The sequence below is a fragment of the Formica exsecta genome, unplaced genomic scaffold (genome assembly GCF_003651465.1).
Source record: "Formica exsecta isolate Colony F162 unplaced genomic scaffold, ASM365146v1 scaffold26, whole genome shotgun sequence".
Classification (NCBI taxonomy): domain Eukaryota; kingdom Metazoa; phylum Arthropoda; class Insecta; order Hymenoptera; family Formicidae; genus Formica; species Formica exsecta.
This window is the reverse complement of record NW_021849866.1, coordinates 484,983-511,245: the sequence shown is the minus strand read 5'-3', so window position 1 is coordinate 511,245 and position 26,263 is coordinate 484,983. Positions and strand designations below refer to the sequence as shown.

At 38.1% G+C, this 26,263-nt stretch overlaps 4 protein-coding genes and 2 non-coding genes across 10 annotated transcripts in view; 4 read left to right on the top strand and 2 right to left on the bottom strand.

Moving 5' to 3' along the window:
- The window catches only part of LOC115236723 (rabphilin-3A), a 17,021-nt gene extending 13,859 nt beyond the window's left edge, over positions 1-3,162 (top strand). For 2 of the 3 annotated variants that reach the window (XM_029809350.1, XM_029809351.1), the window contains 4 exons: positions 59-318; positions 412-558; positions 1,698-2,121; positions 2,810-3,162. In XM_029809350.1, coding sequence (XP_029665210.1) covers positions 59-318; positions 412-558; positions 1,698-2,121; positions 2,810-2,937 — 959 coding nt within the window. In that variant the 3' untranslated portion in view covers positions 2,938-3,162. Of the gene's footprint in view, positions 1-58; positions 319-411; positions 559-1,697; positions 2,122-2,809 lie in introns of those variants that run through there. The other variant, XM_029809353.1, reaches the window with a different exon arrangement.
- Positions 3,163-3,178: 16 nt separating this feature from the next.
- On the bottom strand, positions 3,179-5,554 carry LOC115236724 (translation initiation factor eIF-2B subunit epsilon). Its single transcript, XM_029809354.1, has 2 exons — positions 4,642-5,554; positions 3,179-4,515 (listed from the first exon to the last, which is right to left on the bottom strand). The coding sequence occupies exons 1-2, from the start codon at positions 5,329-5,331 to the stop codon at positions 3,286-3,288; spliced, it is 1,920 nt and encodes a 639-aa protein (XP_029665214.1). The 5' UTR covers positions 5,332-5,554; the 3' UTR covers positions 3,179-3,285.
- Positions 5,555-6,343: 789 nt separating this feature from the next.
- On the bottom strand, positions 6,344-6,463 carry LOC115236871. The gene has a single exon (XR_003884264.1). It is a non-coding gene; the product is annotated as a 5S ribosomal RNA (ribosomal RNA).
- A 548-nt stretch (positions 6,464-7,011) lies between these two features.
- Positions 7,012-7,131, top strand: LOC115236872. The gene has a single exon (XR_003884265.1). It is a non-coding gene; the product is annotated as a 5S ribosomal RNA (ribosomal RNA).
- Positions 7,132-7,601: 470 nt separating this feature from the next.
- On the top strand, positions 7,602-9,261 carry LOC115236652 (transmembrane emp24 domain-containing protein 2-like). Its single transcript, XM_029809239.1, has 3 exons — positions 7,602-7,882; positions 8,380-8,726; positions 8,799-9,261. Exons 1-3 carry the CDS (start codon positions 7,756-7,758, stop codon positions 8,946-8,948), a joined length of 624 nt encoding a protein of 207 aa, XP_029665099.1. The 5' UTR covers positions 7,602-7,755; the 3' UTR covers positions 8,949-9,261.
- A 971-nt stretch (positions 9,262-10,232) lies between these two features.
- On the top strand, positions 10,233-25,825 carry LOC115236648 (protein Wnt-5b-like). 3 transcript variants are annotated; one of them, XM_029809232.1, is made up of 10 exons: positions 10,233-10,726; positions 11,341-13,453; positions 19,258-19,347; positions 20,288-20,388; positions 23,080-23,345; positions 23,451-23,631; positions 23,834-23,945; positions 24,107-24,209; positions 24,400-24,567; positions 24,710-25,825. In XM_029809232.1, exons 3-10 carry the CDS (start codon positions 19,345-19,347, stop codon positions 24,895-24,897), a joined length of 1,122 nt encoding a protein of 373 aa, XP_029665092.1. In that variant the 5' UTR covers positions 10,233-10,726; positions 11,341-13,453; positions 19,258-19,344; the 3' UTR covers positions 24,898-25,825. The 3 variants fall into 3 exon arrangements, with proteins under 3 accessions (XP_029665092.1, XP_029665093.1, XP_029665094.1); XM_029809233.1 differs by lacking the exon at positions 19,258-19,347; XM_029809234.1 differs by lacking the exons at positions 10,233-10,726; positions 11,341-13,453; positions 19,258-19,347; positions 20,288-20,388 and adding an exon at positions 22,443-23,001.
- The last annotated feature ends 438 nt before the right edge of the window (positions 25,826-26,263 follow it).

Here is a 26,263-nt window from a genome sequence, read left to right as displayed (position 1 = left end):
AAAAGAGTTGACAAATTTTAAACCCATATTGAAAAAAAAAAAAAAAAAAAAAAAACAGAAACGGGACAAGATTATGGGACTCTCGAAGTCTCCTTGCGATACGACCCGGCCGATCAGTGCCTCCAGTGCAAGGTGGAACGTGCGCGTCGCCTAATACCTATGGACATCCAAGGCCACGCCGATCCCTTTTGCAAACTGAATATATTGCCCGTGGGGAAGATAGCGACATGCAGCCGATTGCGAACAAAAACTGTACACAAGACGCGCGACCCCGAATTCAACGAGACGGTGAATTTCTACGGGATGACAGAAACCGATGTATATAGATCAATCATATCATAATAAACAATATGAATATCAATCTGTTCTCGAATAAATTATAAATATATACTAGAAATTTTCGTGCTATAGATCTCAAGTGGCAAGGCATTGCACATTTTAATCATCCAGGACGACCCATCGGGCCAAGACTTCCTGGGAGAGGCGAAATTTCCTCTACACGAATTACAACCATATCAAACGAAACATTACAAAGTTCCTCTGCAGGCTCATTATCCGGTATGTTGAATACAAAAAAAAAAAAGTATAACGAAGAATCCGTCAATATTTCAGAAATTCAAAGTAATTCCAGTAATTTACGTAGCGATTGCTTGTATGCAAGAATTTTCCTAGATTATATTTCAAGAAATTTTTCTATTATAATATGTACATATTAGCATTAATCAATGTGTGTGTTGATATTATTGATTTTGATTTCATGACAAAATGTGTGAAATTTAAAACATGAAAAATTCTAATTACTAATTAAATTATCATAAAATAAAAGTTTTAATATGTTTTGTTTATAAATATATATAAATATCATAAAATATATTTTAAACTAATTTAATTAATTTAATTAATTTAACAAATTTAATTAATTTTGAAGAATTTCTACATAAAATTATATTTATCAAATATGTGATCCAATTCAAATTAAATGCTGATTGTAAAATCGATCATTGTATTCAGTATGACAGAAGCAAATAGTTCATTTAAATACATGATATTTAAACCAAACATTGTTCATAAAATAAATGTTGTGACTAGAGATGTAAAAAAACCGTTTTTTCTAATAGAAAAAAAAACAGTTGAAAAAAACGTATTTTTTTAATTGAAAAAAAAACAATTTTATTTTTTTTCATTATTTTTGTAAATATAATATTCCCTTCTTTTTTTTTGTTAACAATAAAAAACTAAAATTTTTATATTAATTTATTTTTTTCAAAAGTAATTTTAATGGATTAATGAGACTTTTACGGCAAATTACATCAAACTCGATATGATTCGGATAATTCTCAATTAGATGCATAACAAAAATTTTTATTAATTAAAAATAGTAATTACATAACTATATAGCCGATTGGAATGCGAGCTACATTTAAAATAATAATGGTTAATTCTAATCTATCATCTAAAAAGTTAAAAATAATGAAAAATCAATTTGCAGTAATCAAAATATAAAGATATTAAATATCTGAAAAAAATAAAATGTGGAAAAAAAACGAGGCTTATTTTTTTTTCTATTTACATCTCTAGTTGTGACCCATATAATAGAGAGAGAGAGAGTGAGAAAGAGAGAGTACAAAACACAAAAAGATAAACAAATCAGCATTTCTTATCAGCATGTATATAGCATATCGATTACTTCGATGCAGGTAGACAACGAAGAGGAAATTTGGGGCATGTGTTCAAGCGGACGGGGGCAGATACAGATAAGCCTGAGCTATTGTACGCGTCGGCGTGCACTGCTGGTCACAATACACCGCGCTATGAATCTCCTGCCCATGGACAACAACGGGTTTTCTGACCCATTCGTCAAGTTGGCCCTCGTCGAGGATGCGACCGACAATCATCGGCAGCAACGGTTCCTAGATTACTCATCGACCGCTCGCGCTACTGCCAGGAAGCTAAAAAAGACGGCCGGCCGCAACTCCCAGAGCACGAGCATCAAACGCAAGACCCTGAACCCAGAATGGAACGAAGAGTTCGTTTTCGCGACTCGCTTGACGGAGCTGATGAAGCTGACGCTATGTCTCTCCGTATGGGACAAGGATTTCGGCAAGAGTAACGATTACTTGGGTAGTATGAGCCATTATTAGCCATGATTTTTAATCCTATATCTTTTTTTTAAACTTTAGAACTTAATTTGAAAAAAATTTGCAATTTAAAAAATACGATATACACACAGTGTTCATTTGAAAAGTTTTTACCCTGTTTATTTTGTGATTCATTAATTTTCGCGAAAAATGCCAAAAGAAGTCAATTTTGTTTTCGAGGACGTATGATAAATGCAACGGCTTGCAATTGCTTCATCCCCTTCGACGGAGTAGTTACCCCTTCAAAAATCATAAATGACAATAGGGGTTAACTGGCATATCATTCTAAAAATCTTTTGATTCTCTTAACCGTCTTATTTTTTAATTTGTTTATATATATATATACAATACACACAATTCTGCTTGAATTAAATAAGTTAATTACGTGTTTTGTAATCAAAATTTAATTTAATTACTATATATTATATTGAATTCTCCATTATTTTAAATAAATGAGAAATAGTGATTCTTCTCCACTCATCATAACTATGATGAATAAATCAAAATCATTAGAATTTCAAAGTATACTCAATCTCAATAAATACGTTTTAACATCAAACAGCTAATATCGATTAATATAATCAATAATTTAATATTATTAATCTATTTGCATTAATCAAATAAAATGCTTGCATATATTTGATACATGTGTCTACACGTGTAATTTTTAGGCGGCCTCATGTTAGGTTGCGGTAGCAAAGGAGCGCGTTTGCGGCACTGGATTGACGCGATCAAGTTTCCGGATCATCGTCATCTGGCGTGGCACAACCTGGCGGAAATAGACGTACCTATGGAATAATAGCTTTGTCTCGGCGAACGAGAATAGGAGGTCAAGATTGAACACAGGCGAAACATGCGGGCTTTATCGACACGTTATACACGCACATATACATGCATACGAAATGATATATTTGGCGCGAATTACCGATTTGGTGCGTGATTTATCGTTGCTCAAAAAAAAATCAAGTATTATAAAGCAAAAACAAAAGGTTGATACGCGATAAAATAAAGAGAAGTTGACAAGTATCTCCATATTACAATTTTTGTACAATGCGTTCGTATATTATATGTGCACTATATACAGTCTTCTTACATTCATAGACATACAGCTGTTTTATTTTACAATAGGCGATCTTTAAGAGTATCTCTAATCGCTATCGCTTTCAGTAGAGTCTTCCTCCGCCTCTCGTAACCATTTGATGAATGGCTGGACGGCATTTCTCACTTTGCTGTGAAGCACATCCGCGTCCTCGCTAATGGATTCATACCACTCTAAAATCTTCTCTTCTGATAGTATATCGCGACCGTAAAACTGATGCAACAGGTGTTGCGTATACGGCAGTAACTCGTCGGTCGTACTAGCAATGTCCTCTATAGCGCGCAAACAATCATCTTGCGCGTCTTCATTCTTAATGTAATTCAATATAATAGAATTGAAATAAGTAATGATAGCTTTCAGATTCTTTTGATAGTTATGGCTATTAACGGGAGTTTTTGTTTCGGCAAGATAATGTAAAGGCAGACTAAGAATCGCTTTAATGACGTTGTACGTCACTTCGCGGATGGTGACGTTGTACGCGTATCTCGACGAATTTATTTCTAAAATCAAATTCTCGCAATTGAGCTTATCCTGATAACCACGTAATAGACTATCGATAACCTCGGACAAGAACATATTCGTGTCGTCCGGAATCGGTGAATCGCGCTCGCAATCCTCTTCGCTGCTAGACGATTCTGTGGAGCAGTCATCACATTCGGCTACTTTGTTGTTCTTAAAATATAAAAACTTATCATCAATATCGAGTTCTGACATTTTAGTTTTAGACACGCCGGAGGGTAGAGACTCGACGATTATATCGATGTATTGACTACGAGCAGCGACATCAATTTCAGGACACAATATACATCCATCTATTTGGCTACCGTACCTGATGATGCAATTCGGAAACAAGATACTATTCACAATAGAGCAATTATCCTTGATTCTAACGTTTGAAAAGATATAGGAATTACGTATATTAACGTTACTACCTACAATACAATGATCTGCAATTACAGATCTTGTAATTTTAGTATTAATTCCTAGCGTACTGTTAAGTCCAAGAATACAGTCTTTTTCCAGTATGCAACCCTTAGCAAGGGCGGTTTCGTGTTTGTATGTGCTTTGTGGCATGTATACAAAATTCTTCAAAGAAGGGAAAGCATCTGCCACCAGAGGAAAACTGTGTCTACGTAAAATATCTTGAGTAAGCATATGGTAAGCCTTCCATGATGTAATCGGCAAGGCATAATCTTCTGCATCTAACTGTTGCCAATAAATTCTTGAGTCCAGTATTTCTTCATTCATCAATACCCCTCGTATAAAATCATCCATAGTCTTAAAACAATATTTCAATGTAGTAAATTAAACTTGTTTTATTATTAATGTATATTGCATATTGCAATTAAAGATAACTATGTAAAATCTGATATTTTATACAAAAAAATAATTCAGTTTAATTACCTGAAAGTCAAAATTATCGGCAAAGAGTGGCAAAACAGACGGTGAACACAAATAAATATGAGTATCTAAGTAACATGTATTAAGCTCTATCTCATTATGATCAAGGAACCAATTGAGTTCCAGCTTCACTTTCTTCTCGCTATTCTTCAGTTTTGCATAATACAGCATTTTATTGCTACTTTTATCTGATACGACCAGAGAGGCTTCCTCACTCATATAAGAATCCTTTGTTGAACCAAAATTTCGTAATACCATAGTCATAGTTGCCCCTTTGTCTTTCTCAACTTTCAAGCAATGTGCATTGAGCAGGGTTTTAAGATCCGTACTGACAAATGTGTTTCCACGAATCAGTATAAAGTAACCTCTGATCCAGCCCTTTGTGTCAATATCTCGCAAAGCATCTCCGAGAGAGCTGCAACCGTCGGAAATGATCAGGGAGATTGCAGTTCCTTTGTAATTCTTTACCTTCACATAATTCTTAAGTTGATCAATGTGACTGCTGCAGTAAAGGAATACTTCCTGTATTCTAGACTTTATCAATGTTTCGAGCATGTAATCGAAAAGCGGTACATTTATCACAGGCATCAAGATGCTCGGGAATATATTTTGCGAGGGAGTCAAGCTTGTTGTGAAATCATCCGCAAGAATAACAGCTTGCAAAACGTCCTTCTTACACATTTTTGAAGTCATTGCCTTGATTGCCGTATTAACAGTTTATACGCATATAGGTGTCGATAATTCGTCGCGATAATACATAAAACGGTGTTACAAACACGTGAGAAATGTATATACGAAATACTTTCCACGATAGGATACACAAACTGTCTTTTGAAAAGTTGGAGGTTGCGGCCAATTCCAAATTCCAGGTTTCAGCGCCGCCTGTTCTCAGATATGACCATAGACATAGAAATCATAGATTACTCCATGTATAGATATTTCTATGATCTATGTCACAGAGTATTTTCCAGCAAGGACACACAGAGAGACACAGTATCACGCAATTCGCTATCCAATAGAGAATTTTTAAAGTTTCGAAAATTTTTCTAATGCTAGAAGCTTTTTCTAATGCTTAAAATTTTCCTCTTGCTGGAAAACACTCACAATGTTATACGATTGGCTATCAATAGAAAAATTTTCCGGACTTTAAAAATTCTCTATTCGATAGCCAATCACGTGAGAGACGCGTCTACCTGTTTTCTTGTTGGAAAACTTTCTACTATATTTTATATCTAATGCTATGTTCCGATTCCCCACCCAGGTGCACCCGATATTATAGTACATGTCACGTATACTATAATATCGGGTGCACCCGGGTGGGGAATCGGAACACAGCCTAATATGGATAAAAGGAGTGGGAAGCTTTATTGTAAACTGTGCGCGGCGCATGTATACAGGGTGTTCCAGAATTAGACCGACAAATTTCAGGTGGTTATAGAAAACACCAAAACAAGCCAATTTTTCAGCGGTCTCAATAGTTGAGCATCATTTTGTCAACACTCGTTGTTTGTTGTTCTAAGAGTAAGAACCAATTACATTCGCTATTGCAATCACGATTGCTACCCAACCGTTGAGTCCTCTAAATACGCTCAATCTCTATATAAATAAAGTAGATTTTATTATGACAATAATTTAAGCATGTATTTGAAAAGAAATATATCGACATTTTAATAAGATTTAAAATTAGCAAAAAAAAAAAAAATAGTGGCAACGGTACATGGTGTTCCCAAGCGGTCACCCATCCAAGTACTGACCATGCCCAACGTTGCTTAACTTCAGTGATCGGACGAGAACTGGTGCTTTACAACGTGGTATGACTGTTGCCAGTAGTAATATTTCCAATTGCTACAGATATACACAATTTGAAAATTTCGAGACGGTTATACATAGACATATAGAATGGACTGAGCGTTGCGACAGACAAACGCGTGCTCGCTGTAGAGAGAGAGGTACTATATGGGAGGCCTATTTGTCTCTTTTTCTAGCATCTCATTGGTGATTTTATCCCCCTCCATATAGAAAATCACCAATGAGATGCTAGGAAAAGAGACAAACACAGTCCTCCCATATAGTACCTCTTTTTCTATAGCAAGCGCACGTTTGTCTATCGCAACGCTCAGTCCATTCTATGGGTGCGTTCCATTTCACGTGCTACGCTCCAATCATACTTGCAATTGGTGCTTTCTGATTGGCTGAGGCAATCGCAATCGCAGCCGGGAGCCGCTAGTGTGATTCGGGCTTTACGTGAACTATAGATTTCCAGGCGATCTATGCGCTCAATGCGTGAAACGGAACGCACCCTATATGTTTATATATAACCGTCTTGAAATTTTCAAATTGTGTATATCTGTAGCAATTGGAAGTATTACTATTGGCAACAGTCATACCACGTTGTAAAGCACCAGTTCTCGTCCGATCACTGAAGTTAAGCAACGTTGGGCATGGTCAGTACTTGGATGGGTGACCGCTTGGGAACACCATGTACCGTTGTCACAAACTTTTTTTTTTTTTTTTTGCTAATTTTAAATCTTATTAAAATGTCGATATATTTCATCTCAAATACATGCTTAAATTATTGCTCAATCCAGTCTATGTCTATGCGGTTATATACCGATCATGTAACTTTTTCTTTAGGGCGGAAACGTGAAAAGTGAAAAATATTAGCATTGAAATCAATGGCAAAATTTTTCACTTCCACTATTTTTTTTTTTTTTTGCTAATTTTAAATCTTATTAAAATGTCGATATATTTTTTTTCAAATACATGCTTAAATTATTGCTCAATCCAGTCTATGTCTATGCGGTTATATACCGATCATGTAACTTTTTCTTTAGGGCGGAAACGTGAAAAGTGAAAAATATTAGCATTGAAATCAATGGCAAAATTTTTCACTTTTCCGCCCTAGGGGAAAAGTTACATGATCGATACCCAGAGACTTCTCTCTATACATACACATGTTGCGATTACCTCTCTATGTTTATCGCACAATCCGTGGTGAATTGCATACGTGGCGCTGTGATAGCAACTAGCAACATGCCGCTGTGAAGTGGCAAGTGATCGAGAACGAGATAAGCATATGTCACTTTTACGATTGTATATTAATATCCGATAAAGAAAATGAGGTGGCTCATTCTATACATGTTCCTGATCATCTTCATCGTCAACGTGCGTTGTTACTTTATCACTGTAGACGCGCACGCCGAAGAATGTTTTTTTGATAAAGTCGATTTCGGCACCAAGATGGGTTAGTTTCTATACTGCGTTTCTCCCTGCTCTTTTTTTTAACGAGTATTTTTGAACGGCATGCGACAAGCATAATTTAAATTAATTTTGTCGCTTGCCTTATCGAGCATTGATAATTTCTACTCTTTGCTGATACATTTATTTCTTATATACATGTATTTATTTTTATTTGTACTATGTACATATTTATTTCTATTTGTTTATAATTTATAAATTGATTCTTTCGTAATAACTAATTCTCATTACATAAGAAAATTTATCTATAAGTTATACATATTTTGTGTATAATATATATGATTTTATTCTATTCTATTTTATACTTTTCTAATTATATGCCAAAACACAATTAAATGTTTAAAACAATGTAGTTGATTTTTTATAAATTTGAGATTTTTCGAATTTAAAATTTTTAACTATTTCTTCACAATTGTTATTACAAAATATTTATAATTAATGATAATATTTTAATAGGTTTTATTTTATATGTAATGTTTGCAGGTCTCACGTTTGAAATAGCAGAGGGTGGATTCTTAGATATAGATGTAAAGATAGTCGGTCCCGATGCTAGAATAATTTATCAAGGTGAGCGAGAGAGCAGCGGAAAGTATACATTTGCTGCGCACACTGCAGGTGTTTATACCTACTGCTTTAGTAATCAAAAAAGCACAATGACACCAAAAGTAGTGATGTTCAATATGGATATTGATGAAAATCGGAAGCAGAATGATGAAAATGCTGTTGGGGAAGGTCAGGAAGGAGATACTAATCATGGAAAATTAGACGACATGATTAAAGATTTGAGCATCAGCTTATGGGGTGTAAAGAATGAACAAGAATACATGCAGGTATTTAAACAGAGAATTTACTAATTTATATATATGAGCGATAAAGATATTCACGAGACGTTGCTATTTCAGGTTCGCGACCGCAATCACAGAGCGATTAATGAAAGTACAAACTTCCGAGTTGTAGTGTGGGCGTTTTTCGAAGCCATGGTATTGGTATGTGTGACAGTAGGGCAAATCTTTTATTTGAAGCGATTTTTTGAAGTGCGAAGAATTGTGTAATTTAAGATACCTAATGATCACTTCGTGAATCAATTGTACATTTTTCTATGTAATTAAATTATATCTCATTACAATAAGTCATCCTTGCAGTAAATAAGTTGTGTCTATTCTATCGAAATTAAATCCCTAAACTATATCGCTAGTGTAATAGTAAACATATTTCCTATATCTATTTATAAGATTTATATTAAAGCATTTACGCGATGGAAAAAGATGTTTGATCAAGGAAATAATCCGCGATTGTAAACATTTCTGTATTGACAAATACTGGAAAAGAAACGAACATCTATAATAAAAAAAATATGCATTCATCTTTTTACTAGTCAGTTATATTTAATCGATGATATCGTCTCCTAGTTATTTTTACGTTGATAAAAGGCTGCTCCTCTTTAATCTTTGTACAAAATGAGTGTCTTGTTATATTTTCCTGTTTGATTAATAAAATGCGATAATAGAAAGAGACTCTCGAGGAAGACTTGTTCTGGGAAGAAAAATGTACAAGAAATACGATAACGATCGAACCGAGTCTAATATCTTTCTCGTTGGTGACGTTTCGACGCGTAAAAAACCTTCGATTAATGTTACCCCGTTAAGCGGTGGAGAAAAGGGGACAGAATCTACTGCAATTAAGGTGATCGATCACGCACGTGTCCCTTTGATTAGGGACGGTAAGAAAGATAGATTAATCGGTGGCGATTATCGTATCACCGCATGGAGAGATAAGCGCACACTAATGCGTATCTTGACAAATATCACAATAACGATAAATACATTTGCGGCATCTTCTGTAAAAAAAGAAGACGCTGTGATGTTCATTAGAGTCCCTCAAAGGAATTTAATAAAGGATATTTTTATTAACTATTTTCTAAGTTATTAATAAATAATATATTATTAATAATTATTAACAAATTAATAACAAGCAAAATTTATTTTTTATTTTCCGTTGACCCCAAGAATTAATAAAGGTGATGTACAAAACAGAAATAAAAGTATGTAAAATAAAAAATAAAGACGTAAGTGTATCACTCCACTTTTTAGTAAACAAAGAATCAAATTTAGATTTAAATACAAAAATATCCCTTTTTCAAATTTAATAAAAATATCGATCTCTTTTGAAGCGACACATACAATTATCATCCTGAGTAAAATAATCCATATCAGATTATGCATTGAAAATTAAGAGATTAAAGATTGAAAATATCATAGACTAATCCATATGATGTAATTTATGGAAAAAATATTAATTTTTTTTAATTTGATTAATCAACCATTTTCAATGCATAATCCGATATAAGCATTTCATGATGCAAAAAATTATCGATTATCGATTACGTTGACATATATGACATGTCATCGAGATGATTAATTGCGCGATTCGTCGAAAGATAGCGCGCGCGAAAGAATCGACGCTAGCGCGATCCTTTCGAATTAGTGGAAGCGCAGCCGCGGATAATTAACGAGGGCGATTGCACGTAACGGTATAATTAAAGGGAAGGAGGAATCAAAGAGCGCGCCGAGATGAATAAACCGTATCTCTTCATCGTGGCTGTCTCTAACGAGCAAGGGAGTATAAATGCTGGATGTTTATCGTCGGCGCGTAAAATGCCGATTACAAAGGCCCTATACGCCGCGCATTTAGCGCTAACCGTTCCCGCTCCCTTGATCTCTATCGTGCATAAACATGTCGAACGCGATCCTCGGACGATAGAACGAGACGGCTGCATTTAGCGTTCGACGTGAGGATAAAAGGAAGAAAGATGGAGACAATCATGTTAAGGGTTTGTATTCTCGCCGCACGTTTTAGCACGTGTTAATATCGAGTACGATTTTTTTATATTAGATTATCCCAAATGTGTGTGCGTATGTGTTTGCGCGCGCGTAGACAGAGAGAGAGAGAGAGATATCGATAAAAAATTAAAAGGCGAATAAAACTCGAAATCATGCAATCCTCTATATGGATGAATGCAATGCTAAATTATACATATATAATATAAGGATGAATAGGATAAATAGTTTCAGTCTAAGTTTTTCTCAAAAATTCAAGAATAACAATTTTATGTTAGTCCTATATATGTGTGAAAAGGAATAAAACTTTTTGCAATTTTTGAAAGAGAAAATTGATTTGCATTATTTCCAACATTATATACTATGCGATTAATCCTCGCTTAATTTATATTTAAAAGACGAAAATAAAATTTTTTTCATGAACATTACTCTCTCTCTCTTTTTTTTCTTTCTTTCTTGTACGCATATAATTTTTTTTATTTCTTATTTTTATATATATTTTGTCTTAAAATTTATATTAATTATATTAGAAAATTATATAACAAATATTTTGAATATTACTCTCGTATATTTGCAGTACATAATTAATTTCGATTGATTCTTGCAGGAAACTACGATTTTAAGATATCACTTCTCGAGTGGTAGTCTTGTTACACGAGCGGCAGACTCGAAGGATACGAAGGATTAATTGGCGGGTCCGATCGCACTGCTACCCTTCGCTCTGCCTCCCCCTTTTTCTTCCTCGCAGTGATCCTTTCGAAGGGGTTGCACGCCACGCCGGATACCGCGGGCACGGCTAGCGGCAGGAGAAGAAAAAAGAAGCGCAGAGGAGGAATGAAAGAAAGGAGCTGCTAATTGACACGGACGATTGCACGTAACGGTATAATTAGAGAAAAGAATACGAAGAGCCCGGGCCGATGCACCGATGAAACCAATGAACCAGCCACCGCGCGACTAGAAGGAAAGGAGTGAGAAAAAGAGAGAGAAGAAAAAAGCGCGAGTGGAGCAACGGAAGAGAGACGAACGGAAAGGCAGAAAAGCAGCAGGGGAGAGAAGCAGCCGGCGGCTTTCGTGCGACCATCGAGGGGTTCCCTCTCCAGAGAAAGAGCCGCAAGTAAGAGAGAGCGAGAGAATGAAAGCGAGAGAAACAGAGAGAGAGAGAGGGAGACGCTGGTTGGAGAGACAGAGAAGGAGAGTAGGGGTACGTAAACAGCAGAGTGAGCGGGAGAGAGAGAGAGAAAGGATGATGGAACGAGGGGAGAGGGAGAGTGAAAAGAGAGGGACCATGGGCTCGTGGACCCTGCCGCGTTCATTCTGTACCAACACGCCGCGCTGATCGGTTTCGCAGCGTTCCTGGTAACCCCCCCACAATACCACGAGGAACACGCGTTCTCCAACAGGATCGCTTCCGGAGGAAAGAACCTGCCAATCGTATAGTGTCATTAGGTTCCAATCTTTTTGGCGACATCTCCTCAACCTTCTCTCCCCGCTGTGAGATACCAGCCGCGCGGTCCGCGACGACAGGATGCCGCAGGACGAGACTCGGGAAGTGCCCCAGTGAAAGGTGCAGCGAGAGTTTTGTCGTTTTTTTTTTTCTTCGAGAGCTTGATCTCGTCGGGACCAGACTTCTTCATCCGAATGCCTAGCGAAGAACCGCAACTACTACTCTGCGATCCCCGACCGGCGATATTTGACTAAGAAGTATCGTCGGTTCTCTTCAAAGAGAATCGCGAGATCATTCGAAAAAGGTGATAAGCCAGTCTTGTAATTAGACGATTCTCAGGTAGATTTAACACGAGGAGAGTTTCATCTTTCTGCCAAAAACCATCATTATTAATCTTGAGGCCGTTTGAGGTGTAAAAAAACTTGTTATTAACCGACTGTTCAGACGCTGACGAACTTTGACGCGAAAACGAGTGCTCGAGGGACCAACGAATGATGTATGTCGGTGGCTCGCTTTTATCTCGGACGTTTGATCGGGAGACAGGTTTCCGAACGGAACAAAAACAATCTTACAGGCATAGTTGCGTTCGCGACGAGTGAAATATAAATCCAACGTCGACGGAGCAATGATTAATAACGCGACTTATTGAAGATCGGACGCGAAGATTGATCTTGATGATTGGACGGATTGCACGAATGCGTCGATCCTTCCAGATTGCGAATTAACAGCGGCATTTCGCCAGTCGGCGAAGGTTCTTTCACGAAGCTCCAGCAGCGGCGGAAATTATTCCGTCAAGATCGCAATCGCTCGAGCGCAAGCAGCTCACCCAGGCGATCAGGTTTCGCCCCGTGAAAGAAATCTCGCTTCGCGTTCTCCGCCGGAGAAATATCTCGCCGAGTATCCGAGTACTTCGGCCGAGAGTACTCGCTCGATCGGATCCGAGAGAGATAGGGCGGACTAATTATGCGAATCGGTGGGTCTTATGGGCCGCAAAATGAGACGTGAAACGGCGTGTCGTGTCACACGAACAAGAGGAAGAAGAGGAACGTTTTCGTCCACGGGAACTCTACTCGCGGAAAGGACAAGGACTCGCCGCGGGGATTTTCGATAAGAAAAAAAAAAGAACGAGAATAAAATCGATTCTTACATTTGGTATCCTCGAGCGGGAAGATACGATACGATAAGCCGAGCACACCGCGGGATTATCCCGCCGAGCCGAACCGAACCGAGACGCAATTATCTTCGATACTTAACGACCACGGCTCGTTCCGTTCCGGTGAGTAATTATTCAATTAAACGGCAACTCTTGCCGAGGGTCACCACGACATTTAGAATAATTGACCATTCGTCGTGACGAGCACCGGTTTACGACGCTTTCTCGTTACCGATTTATCTCTCTCTTTAATTCCGAAAATTATACTCCTCAATTTTGCACGATTACTTCAAATCCATCACACATCTCTTTTATATGTAAATCCTTTGAAAATAATTTGAAAATAATTTTTACATTTTAATTGTCATTATTTCATAATCGTGCTAGATAACACGTATGTTACTTTTAGTAATAATAGCGACATGATAAATCTTTTTAGAGAATCAGCGACACAAAACTCTGCAAAATCATTGATAGAATTATAATTAACGGCAATATTAAAATTTTCTAACATGCACAATTATTAAACGAGTGAACTAGAAGGAGACCAACACATCAAATAAAAATAAATAATTTGTTCGCGTAGATAATCAAGCTAGAAGTAATTAGAATGATTATACGATTCGGATATTTCTTATAATCAGTTTCTATTGCGAATTTAGCGCGCGACGACGATCTCCCCGCGTAATGCGGATTGTAACGAGGCATCCTGGTCGAAAAAACAACGTTCGCGAAATGAATTGAAACGCGCACGCGGAATCTCGCGCGTACACACAAGCGTCTGTCAAGCGTTGTAACAGGATCTCGTTAGCGGGCAGTCGATATAAGCGATGATGGTGTACAGTGGCGGTCTGGTGCTCGATAAAAGCGACCGTCGAGATAAGCGTTTCATCGGCGCGATCGCTCGCGCGAGCCGAGCCACAATCGGATCGTGACCCGGACGCGACTTTAAGGAAAGGACCGATCCTTTCACTTTCCATCGTTCGCGGATTTAAGGTTTCTAAATTTCAGGTTGTATAAAGTAAATTTTAGATATGTATCATTTCTCTCTTTCTCGGTTCCGAGTGTGCTTCAAAATCATCCCCATCTCATACGCTCACGCTCGACAAGAACACGTCACTCGTCGATGACACACGCGACAGTGAAAGAGTTGGCTCTCCAGTGTCTCTGTATTTTTGTAATATATTATCGAATATCAGTTATAACTTTTTAAACGAGTTTCGAGCATATATATTTTCTCCTCTTAAAGAATCTTCTGTCTAAAATAATATTCTTCCGTTTAATTACATCCGGTATATAATTGACGTGAAAATTTTGTTGTGCTCCTCTTTCAGGAATGATTGCACTATATGTATATATGTATATCGTCGTCGCGTATCGTAAGCGTCTGTAGAGTCGACTCGAAATGCCGAACCGAGTCGAGCCGAGGATTTCCGCCTGATAGTCGCTGAACCGGCAATGATTTACCGATGTCTCGGCAGATTAATAGGCAGCAGCCCCCTTTTAACGGCTCGCCGCGACTCGCCCGTAGCTCATCTCGCAAATGACGATTCCGTTATGTCTCGACTTTGCTCCACTTCGCGAACCATCATGAACAATAGGCGCGCTCCGGAAAGCGTCATTGATCACTTTTGTGTAGAACTTGGAAATTATTTCTCACGGGATACACATAAGTTTGTCGCAAAAAATGATCGTGAGAGTGATACGTTCGGCGGTTTTAGAATACCGCCAAGATTTGTAGTACTTTAAGTCTTATGTCTTATCACACCGACACTGATGCTTCTTTTAGATAACAGGGTGTCTGCTCCCTGGAAAAATATGAAAAATCTAGGATTCTCAAATATATTTTTTTGTACCTGAAAAAATCAGGGAATTCTCGTAGAATTTTATCGCAACCCAAGAAATTTGTTGAAAAAAATTTCTTTTTGATAATCTCTATTTATATATTCGATGTCTTAAAAAATATTGAATTTACAATACATATTTTTGATTGCAATTTTTAATAATAAAGATATTATACAAGTGAAAAAATATTTATTTTATAAAAGCTATTCAGGTTTTTTTTTTCAGTACATTTGCAAATCTAGCACTTGAAACTTAAGCGGCTTTGTGTTTTTCTTTTGTATGAGTGAAAAAAAAACATTAGAAAATTCTTTAAAATATTCTCTTCACCTGAAATTTTGAATAAAAATACCTGAAAACTCAGGTAATTTTTCTACAAGATTTGAGTAGACACTCTAGATATATATCAGAATTGGGCCTGTGATTGTAAAACTGTCATAAAAGTAATTCATATTTTTCAATTTGTCGAAAAGCTAAGACGATTCAGGGCGACGCGGGAAAACTCGAGAGAAACTCAATCTCGTCGTCCCGAGATTGTTGTGTTTAATGACGCGGCCCGGTCGTTATCGGATGAATAATATCGCATCGCAACATTGGTTGCCGCCGTTTCTCCCCGTTGCTCGACGCCTTTTAAACGAGGTGAAAAGAGTGCGTTTTAAAACCATCGCATTTTACGATCCGCACCGTCCATTTAATCGCGAGACGCGCGGAAATATTCGCCTTCGGATGAGATATTTTACGCGATGCATCATCGACGATTTGCATGGGAGCTCGTACGACGACGAGCATTTTCAACTGGCTCCGAAGATAGGTGTAATCACCGCGAGGATGATCATTTCCTCGCGTTTAGGGATGCGCGAGAGACGCGTGGGATAATGATGGTTTGCAATCCGGACCTTGCCACGATCGACAAATGCGGCCGGTTGTTGTTCCATTATCTTAAATCGGAGCAGTTGCCATTATCCAGGACGATTACCATTCGATTGCGCGAACAGAAAAGGACTCGACGGAGACAGTCCTGATTTTTATTTTCGCGGAGTGTTTCTGAAATTAATCATACAGTTTTCGACAATTTTTTTTTTTTTTTTTTTTTTTTATTTTTTTTTTTTTTTATTTTTTTTTTTTTTTATTTTTTTTTTTTTTTATTTTTTTTTTTTTTTATTTTTTTTTTTTTTTATTTTTTTTTTTTTTTATTTTTTTTTTTTTTTATTTTTTTTTTTTTTTATTTTTTTTTTTTTTTATTTTTTTTTTTTTTTATTTTTTTTTTTTTTTATTTTTTTTTTTTTTTATTTTTTTTTTTTTTTATTTTTTTTTTTTTTTATTTTTTTTTTTTTTTATTTTTTTTTTTTTTTATTTTTTTTTTTTTTTATTTTTTTTTTTTTTTTTTTTTTAATTTTATTTCGTTTTTATTATTTGATATTATCGAGCATTAAAATACGACCATATTATCAAATATTATATACATATGAGCCTGATGCATCGTATAAATTTCTGTTTGTAGTCATGCACGAGTTAGAAAACAAGTTAAATTTAAATTAAATTGAAATTGAAAAATAAAAATTTAAATTTTGTCTCAATCCATTAATAATCAACTTTTGAAACTTTGATAAAAATATAATTGCATTATACTATTTGATTAAAATTATGTTGTAATATCCGTTTAAAATCTATTGTTACACTTGTGGTCTTTAAGTTCGATATATTCTGAAATTATCAAATCGACGATATGTCGTGTAACTTTTAAGTTGATAAGCTTATAAAACGCGTCATGACTGCCATTATATTTGTAATAACAATCCTCTCGAGAAGATAAGACGTCGTTTCTCTGATACTTCCCAATTAAAAGTCAGTTCTCCCGGGATAAATTAGCGCGGCTGTATGTTAATAAGGTATCTTTACGAAAGCGTCGTAAAAGTTATGAGTTACGATTGGATGGAGAATACCGGATAGTATCCTACGCATGTATAGTGAGTATAATCAACGATTACAATGTCCGACGAAATGGCTTTTGTGTTCCTTTTACGTTCTTGTAAAAAAGGGGCTCTCTCTCGCTCTCTTGACGTACGTAATTACTCTTCAGCGTCGTTGCAATCTTTTTGAGAACTCTCCACTCATCTCGGTCGCTTTCGCTCGTTTAATCGACCGAGATTTTAGCAAATATATTTTCCGCGACGCTACTTTTAGGAAAATATAATCAGCGATGTAATTTTCAAAAAAAATACCTCGATAAAAATTATCTAAATATTTTAGGGGAATATCTTAAAATAATAATGATAATATTTTATACATTAAAGTACAAAGAGCCTTACACTTTACATAAAGCCTTCCATCGCTAATACCTTTACTGGCAAAGAACAGAACGGCTTCTCCAACAGTTTGCATTTCTAAAGTTAACTGGTTTTTCTTCTCGGTTCTCCGCTGGATTGTTCTAGTATAAGTCGTATTTCCTCGTGCAGGTTGTATTGACAATCGCCGACCGGTCCCTACTGTACTCGCGTACCCTCCCTCCTCCCCCCCCCGTGCTTCCCCGCGTCCGGAGAGGTTCTCTCGGATCTTCCATCTTCTCTCGTGCTTTCCTTCTAGCCTTCCTCTACCTCTGCCATCTCCCTTCTTCCTCTTTTCTGCCGGAGATCCCTTCCTCCTCCCCCTTACCCCTTGTCCTTTCCTCTTGCCGCTCTCTCGTGGCCTCGTAGGCTCTCGTTTTCTTCTGCGTACGTGTATCTCGAGTGTGTATACCGTCCTTAGCTTCCAGCTTCGTTAAGGGGGCTCGAGCCGTCGTCTTGGCGCTCTTCGTGAAAATCTAGAGCCGATTGCCTCTTGGGGGGATCGTTCGACGCGACTTTCTCGCCACGTCTTATCTACGTAAATACAATTAACGGGTCTACCTGCGCGACGATTCTAATCGGGGCGCATCCACGTCCGTAAGATTCTTAAATGACACGTGTTATTTGTGTTCCTACTTCCCTCCTGCATTTCCCGATTTCTACTCAAAGACTCTCTGTCATTTGCATCTCGCGAATCGGCATCTTTGTCGGATAAATTCGCTAATAAAGAGCGAGTCTACAACTTTATAAGTTTATTTTAAATGCGACTCTCCCTATACTTATGCGTACCTTCGCGCGTTACGATCACATTTTACGATTCGGCAGCCAATGCCGTTGCCGGCTCCCGTCTCAGGGATTATGCAAGCGAATACTCTAGTAGCCAAGTGCATCGTTAGGCATGTGCACCTAATATCAAATATTTCTCTTTCTCGCTTATAGCGCTCATTATAACTGTGCGCGTGCAGTCATACGGAATCGGCGATTAGCTCATTTCGTAACAAACGCACGCGGCGTTTATTGCACCCTATATCGCTCGGTCATGTCTTGTTCAGCGCGAACCTTTAGCGCGAGATACTTTATGGACGCTGATAATTCGCGCCCGGTCCACGCTTCCACGCGCGGATACCGAAGAGTGCGCGCCGTTTACATTCCCACCGTGATCACAAATGCATTTTATACGCCGGTTAATATCGTCGACCCGCGGATCGCGTGGGCTAGATAGACGGCGATGTACTCTATATAAGCACGGGCGTGTGTACGCGTGTATGTACGTGTGTATACCAGTTCCGCGGGGCAGGGACGTGTATAGCTACCGTGTATGGTACGAGTTAGTTTATTAATACAGGAAACCCTATCGTTTCTCTTGTCTCTTCCTCTCGTATATGGAAAAGATTCAAGAGTATGAAAGAGAATTTTTTAATTATCATCTCGAAATGCTGTGGAAAAATTCGGGAGGAAGACACATTTATATAAACTTTTTCTTCAAGAAATTATCCAAGGAATCACCCCCCGAAATTTTTCGCACATTAGGAGATTATTTAGGAACACCCTGTACATCAAACGTATTAATTATTCGATTAAATTAAAACGCTTTAAAGTAACGCTGTTGCTACAGACTGTTACTTTAAAGAGAGAGTTCAAGTTCACACTCGATCGTTATTTACAATACAGTTGTAACTTGACGTGATACTTGACGTTGACGAAAATAGACGAAAGTAAACGCATGTTATTAGTTGTGCTCATCGGGCTCGCACGTTTCAGCTACGTCACTGTTCCTGTGTGGGTAGCAGAGCCAGCATCGCCACGGGCTGACCTCGGAACGGAAAGACACCCGAGTCCAGGACGATTATGGTACATCGGTTCGACATTACACCTTGCGAGCGCCTGGACGCGGCACTCTACTCTGCGTTCTCACGTTGCACAAACTGTTGATACAAGTCGCGGAGTCGAATTACGATTCGACAAAGTTCATAACTTGGCCCGCGTCACACTGTTGCGCCTTTTAATCTTTGGAACACGCGTCCTATCTGGACGCCGAGAAGGATTAGACAAGAGTTCTCTCTTTCTTCGTCCAGATATCTTCGCGTACATTATTGAGTCTGATAACATCAAGCAATGGCTATAAATTATCCCCCCGTCCCGTCCTAAATCATCAAATGTTCCGTCAATGAGCGGATAGTAATTGATGCAATTTGCAGACGCAGACTCCTCTTATCATGCTTTAAATCTTGAAAGTAATATGCGACAGACACTGCAGCCTCGTATTGAACACACATGGTTTCTTTAATTAAATTTTGGAAACTTGTATGTAAACATTTTTTTTTTTTTCTATTCAAACATTTCGTCAGCGACGACTACAGAAGAATTATATTTTATTATACTTCGTAATATTAAGTTATATTTGTAATATTTTCAATTTTTATCTCGCAGTCTTCTGCATGTTAAAATGCGCGCGATATAAATATTATTTAGTCTTTTTTCTCCGAATTTTTGAGTCTTGCGGACGAAATAATCACAAATTGCGACCAGGTCGAGACGTTTAATTAAAAGGCGATTTTTTCCCTCGCCGTCGTGAATTGCAGCGTCCGTGATGCATCGATTTAACCTTGATTTCACCGTCGCACCGTGATCATCGTTTCTTTTTTGTCGCCGCTAAACCCGATTTACAGCTTACGCGTAAGCTAAAGCGCAGCGGTCTTTCGTAATGAAGTAATTAATACGCGAGCGCATGTTGTTGAGACACACGCTTTGCGAATACAAAATTGTAACATTTTTTTTCCGATGCTTGCAGGGTGAAAAAATGACGATACGCAGCAATGGTCTACTCGTGATACTGCGATCGCTGATGATAGCCGCCGCAACCGCCGCTTCAACGGTACCGGGGACCTGGATGTGAGTATCTCTTTCGCGGCGCGATTTTTTTTTCTTTCTCCAATCGGACGATCGCGCGCGTTAAAGAGATGTTAACCGGTCTCACCCGCGTATTTATAGTTAGACGGGGCTCGACTATTTTTTTCATTAGGCTCGCGCGACTCTTAAAATAAGCCGGCGTCGAAGGACAAGGGGTGCCCTACATATCGTCGATCAAAGGATAAACTAACGGTTGTGGGGTAGCTGTCGTTCTTACGGTGGAAGCTCCATTATCCGAACATGGTTTCACTGAACTTTCGATTATCCACGTTATTACACTGTAATCTCCAATATCAGCTCGAATAATTGAGATTTTGTTGCGTATGGAGATGTGATTAAAATAAGCGAATAAATATGAATTTTATTGCTAAATTAATTTATCGAATTATCAAACGAATGGTTTACTTTAAAAATAATTTTTACTTTTAATTGTTCTTCATTAAAGAGGGATGATCGTTAAGCTTGGCCTTGCGATTGCATTCGCCTTTATCAAAATTATACAAAAATGTTTCTTCGATTGTATACTTATCGATCCGCAATCACTTCGTGACGTTAATTGCGCGGTAAATTAAATTAATACGTTACAAAGAGATGTGAATCAAGAGCACGCGATTTTTCACGCGCTTCCTAATTTATAGGCCTTTGTGCTGGGCATGGGCACAACATCGTGGGAATCTTCGGTTCCCTCGAAAATCTCTCCGCGAACTTGTTCCCTACATCGTTTGTACCCCGCCTCGCTCGGAGTGTGTCTAATCTTTGAATTGCCATTCTCGCCCCCTGTGTTCTACCCCGCGTGAGCATGACCAATCACCGAATGGTCCCGGACGCCCGCGCTCCTTTGTCAGCCGGCCGGGTCGCTCCAGACTTTCTTCGCGTCAAAATTACCTCTGTATCCCCGCATCTCTCCCGAGAAAATCCTCGTCTATTCTTTTATCGGAATGCGCTTATATAAACCACACGTTATATTACAGCAACAAATAGTGTTCATCGGGCTTCGATATATTTATATCGGCGTAGCTCTTCTTATTGGTGCGTGTAATATTTATGTAATTCAATTAATCGTCTCGCATCCCTTGATTACTCGGCTTGGTCGTTTATACACGATCTTTTCCATTGCATTGTCATTTACGGCCGATTGTCTTGGGACACCCTATATATATGCATACACATCGCTGTGCGCGTGTAGCTGCAATCTCTTAGAAGACGCGGGACATTATTTTTCGGACCTGCGGCCCACGACGCGAGCGACGATGGTACCCCGCGCGAACCCCGTGCGTGGGCCGTACCCCGTCGAAATATTATCGCTCTTTCTCCCCCTCTTGCCCCCCGGGTTCGCGATTGTCCGCGCCATTGTTTTAGGGGAGTGTAAAGCCAATGATATATCGCCGCTGAAGCGTGTTCCAGAATATTAATGTCGTCTATTACACGCTCTCCCTAGACGCTCGCGCGGGCTTTTACGACTCTTCGCTCGATCGCGGTAATACTTGGGAACGGACGCTTACGATACCTCGATGGAACGAGCTTTTTCCGATACTGACGAGACTAATATTTTCTTTTCACCTCGAATTATATCTCAAATAATATTTTCAATGTAACTTTTACTTAGTTTAACGCGCTAGCACGTACAACTAAATGAATTTGATTATGCATCCTCTAGAAATTTCCAGATAATGCACGCTATTGATACATCTTAAGCGGGTGCGTCGCGTCGCCGACAACCCCGGCAAGTATTCACCTGAGTCACGCTCGGACAGGTCCTCCGAGCTGCACCAAGTCACCGTACAGGTTGTCGTGGCTTACCGCGTAAAATCGTGGTCGGCCGAATGCAATCGAGAAAGACTGTCGTTTGGTCCTGACGATAGAAGCTGCGGGATATAATAGAAGAATTTATTTCATCTCAAGTTGCGCCAAGCGTCAAACTTGGCTTATCCAGGAGGCTTTATCCAATTATACGTGAATATCAACGTAATGTTTAATTTTATACAAGGTGTCTTTTTATCGAAAACATTCTATAAATTTTCGTCGTTTCCAATATCATGAAACCATGTGAAAATTAATTAAATTTTATATATAAGATATACGCAGATATATAGCGAGTTGCATAGAATCGACCGGATGCGAGCGAATCGCGCTGATGATTTCGCGGAGGATTTTTATCAATGAATCTCTCGCAAGGATAAACACGGAAAACGATGCGAGCCGTGGAGACGCTATTGGAATCTACGCTCGCGACAGTCGCCCGTTTCGAATTACAGATTGGTGAGCCCTTCCCCGGCATCCCATCCCGCCGGCCTCGGCTTCTGTCTTTGACGGTACCGTTCCATCATCTCGCTCGGTTGACTCACAAATGCCGCCATTAAGCGAGGAAATCCAAGGGCTGCTCCGCGCCCACGAACGCGGGTCATCCTGCACCGAATTTGTATAATCGGCGTAACAAATCTCTAGGATTTAGGGATCCCACGTTGTATGTGGCGTCGACGAACCGTCGAAACGAAATATCCGTGCTCTTGCGACGTAATCGATAAAGAGTTTTGGAGCACCAAACTTTGTTTAAGCGATGATGTCAGCATTCTCTCTGAAAAAAGAAAAAAAGATGTAAATCCGTTTTTTTTTAATACGATATTATAAGTATAAAACTATTCTGACAATTCTCTATTTTATATAACTTGATAGAAACCTGGGTCTACGACACTTCCCGCAATTGGAAGCGGCGCAGTCGATGGAGGCGTTCGACGCGAGTGCCTCCGAGATTTGTACCGGCTTGAGAGGATTATCTCAGGGCCAGGGAAAGCTCTGCCAACTATCCGTGGATCACATGTCCAGTGTGACCAAGGGTGCGAAATACGGCATCGCGGAGTGTCAGCATCAGTTCAGAGACAGAAGATGGAATTGCTCCACCATCCACGACGAGACTGTGTTCGGTCCGATGCTCAGAATAGGTTTGATTCGATTATTCCTTCGGGAATTTTATAGTCAGCGTAGAAAATATTTATTTTTTGAATTAAATTTGTATATTAACATATTGCATATTTGTTTGTTTGCAGCGAGCAGGGAAACTGCGTTTGTTCACGCCATCACCGCCGCCGGGGTGGTTTACTCCATCAGTCGTTCTTGCCGAGATGGTCAACTGTCGTCTTGCGGCTGTTCCAGGAGTAGCAGGCCTAGAGATCTGAATCGCGATTGGATCTGGGGCGGATGTGGGGATAATCTTGAGTACGGCTACAAGTAAGTGCACGTATTCGATGAATAATAATTCACCGAATAGATATAAAAATCAAACATAACTAAATATAATATATAATTATTGTCATTATATTATTTATATAACTTTTCTTCAGCCATTGTTTTAATTCACCTTTAACCTTTTTTGCGGAGTACTTGTATAGTATTAAAAGTAAACGACGAATCTGTTGTCCACGTGTTTCAGATTCACGCAAGCATTTGTTGACGTGCGGGAGCGCGAACGTAGTTTCAAGAGAGGCAGCCGAGAGCAGGGCAGAAGCTTGATGAATCTACATAATAATGAGGCCGGTCGCAGGGTAAAGTTCGTTCTTTTCTTAGCCTGCACGTGTGAGAAATGTCTTTTAAATGTCGCATCGTTAAACGCGCGAAGGCGCTCTTATCGATTTTTCACAATTCAACACGAATTCGCTTAAATAAAGCCGCCGTGTCGCGAAACTAATAAATCGTTCATCCGCAGGCCGTCATTAAAAGGTCCAAGGTGACATGTAAATGTCACGGCGTTTCCGGAAGCTGCAGTCTGATTACTTGCTGGCAGCAACTCGCATCGTTTCGCGAAATCGGTAGGTGTCGATGCGATAACATCTCCTATCACGATCTACGGAGCAATGTCTTTTGTGATCATAAAAATATTTAAAAGACCGTCCAATATAATGTCATGCATTGTCGCGAACATTTCAAATAACAATATTATTTAGAACGTTTTTTTTTTTATATCTGTGTAAATAGCGTTATAATTTTTGATATTTTCAGGTGATTTTCTGCTGGACAAGTATGACGGTGCGACTGAAGTCAAAGTCAATCGACGGGGTCGCTTGTCGATGCGCGATCCGAGATTTTCCGTGCCTACTGCCAATGATCTGGTCTATCTGGATGACTCGCCAAACTATTGCCTTCCGAATGATACTTTAGGATCGCTAGGTAATGCTATCTTTTTCTTCCTCGTGGATGTTGTATCTTTTATCAAATTTCTTTGTTCAGTTGGAGTCGAGAAGAAATATTTTTAAAGATTATTTTCTGGATGATGCTCTTTTCATAATTATTTAAAATTATTTTATAACAGGCACGCAGGGCAGGCTATGTAACAGAACTTCCTCTGGCATGGATGGTTGTAATTTACTTTGCTGCGGCAGAGGATACAATACGCAAAAGTCGACCATCAGAGAGAGATGCGAGTGCAAATTTCACTGGTGTTGCTTCGTCGAATGCAAGACTTGCGTGAAAAATATCGATATCCACACTTGCAAGTAGAGCGCTACTATTTATTCTATTTTTTTTTATGACTCCTTTTTTGACTTATCTTCGCATTATCGAAGGTATATATACGTGTAATTAACGGTGTCATATTCTGATAACAGTGGCATTATTGTTTCACAGTCAATGAGAGAGAAAATTATTGTATGATATATTATACTTTCTTTAAAAGTACTTTCTCTCTACTACACACACGCGCGCGCGCCCACACACACACACACATACATACTTGATATATACATATATATATCTCCATCCATCGCAGAATAAAGATATTCCTTCTTTCGTGAATGTGTATGGATATCTATGCAATATTATTACTGCAAGTTTCCGAAAAATCAAAAAATCAAATTTTTATCAAAATATTAGTTTATTTATATTATTAATTTGTCTCATTGTTGTAATTGCGGCCTATAAAAAAATTTAAGCAAATGTCAAAGAACTTGACTTTTAATTGTGTGTTTATAAGAATTGAGTGCAAACGATTTACTATCAAATTGACAGCAATTTGTTTGAATGAAGATAAATGGAAGGTCGTATATAAATTTAAATTGCATTAAAATGCATTGATTATCACACACATCTAATTAAACAATTTTAGATATACACAATTTAACGATAGCGGATCGAAACGTGTATCTCATATTGCTTTATTCTGTTTCTTTTTAATGTAGATGAATATATATTAGCGATCCAATTATATGTCACGCAATACATGAATAAATTCTCTTCCAACTTCGTTTTTATCACTTTAGAAAGTAGTTATAAATTATTTAAAGTGTTTATTGCGTTTTTATTTATTTGTTCCGAGCAAGCAATTTAACTTAATGATCCGCGAAATAGTGCGCATAAATGAGTAATGTGTATTGCGGATTTTGATAGGTACTTAAAAATACTGTAACTAGAATCATGTCTTAATATAGAATATATCGTTATTACAAATATCTGTAGCGACAGAAAAAATATTCCAGACACAGTTGAAGAAAAAAAATCCAAAATTATTTTTCTAATTAACATATACAGAATGACATGGGAATAGCTCTGATGATTATATATGTATTATGTGTGTATTCATATAACATAATACTTAAGTTATGTATTATATACTATACACATATATGTATATCACCATAAACTAATATTTATCAAATTTACATTCAGTCTCTTGATAAATCTAATAAATTCTCAGAATTGTTTCTATATCAATCTGTATATGTACATGTATCTAACTTAAATTAAATTTTCTATTGTATAGTCATTATGATAAGTAAAATGTAATAACATTCCATTTATATTATAAATCTTATTATCATATGACGCAATGTGTACTTGCCTTGGATAATGATATGACACTTATAAGTCA

Coding starts and splice junctions, on each gene's coding strand:
- LOC115236648 (XM_029809232.1), top strand. Junction 20,389..23,079: donor ACGGTACCGGGGACCTGGAT/GTGAGTATCTCT, acceptor ATAACTTGATAG/AAACCTGGGTCTACGACACT. Junction 23,946..24,106: donor ATAATGAGGCCGGTCGCAGG/GTAAAGTTCGTT, acceptor GTTCATCCGCAG/GCCGTCATTAAAAGGTCCAA.
- LOC115236652 (XM_029809239.1), top strand. CDS start 7,756: ATGAGGTGGCTCATTCTATACATGTTCCTGATCATCTTCATCGTCAAC. Junction 7,883..8,379: donor CGATTTCGGCACCAAGATGG/GTTAGTTTCTAT, acceptor TAATGTTTGCAG/GTCTCACGTTTGAAATAGCA. Junction 8,727..8,798: donor ATGAACAAGAATACATGCAG/GTATTTAAACAG, acceptor TTGCTATTTCAG/GTTCGCGACCGCAATCACAG.
- LOC115236724 (XM_029809354.1), bottom strand. CDS start 5,331: ATGACTTCAAAAATGTGTAAGAAGGACGTTTTGCAAGCTGTTATTCTT. Junction 4,516..4,641: donor CCGATAATTTTGACTTTCAG/GTAATTAAACTG, acceptor TATTGTTTTAAG/ACTATGGATGATTTTATACG.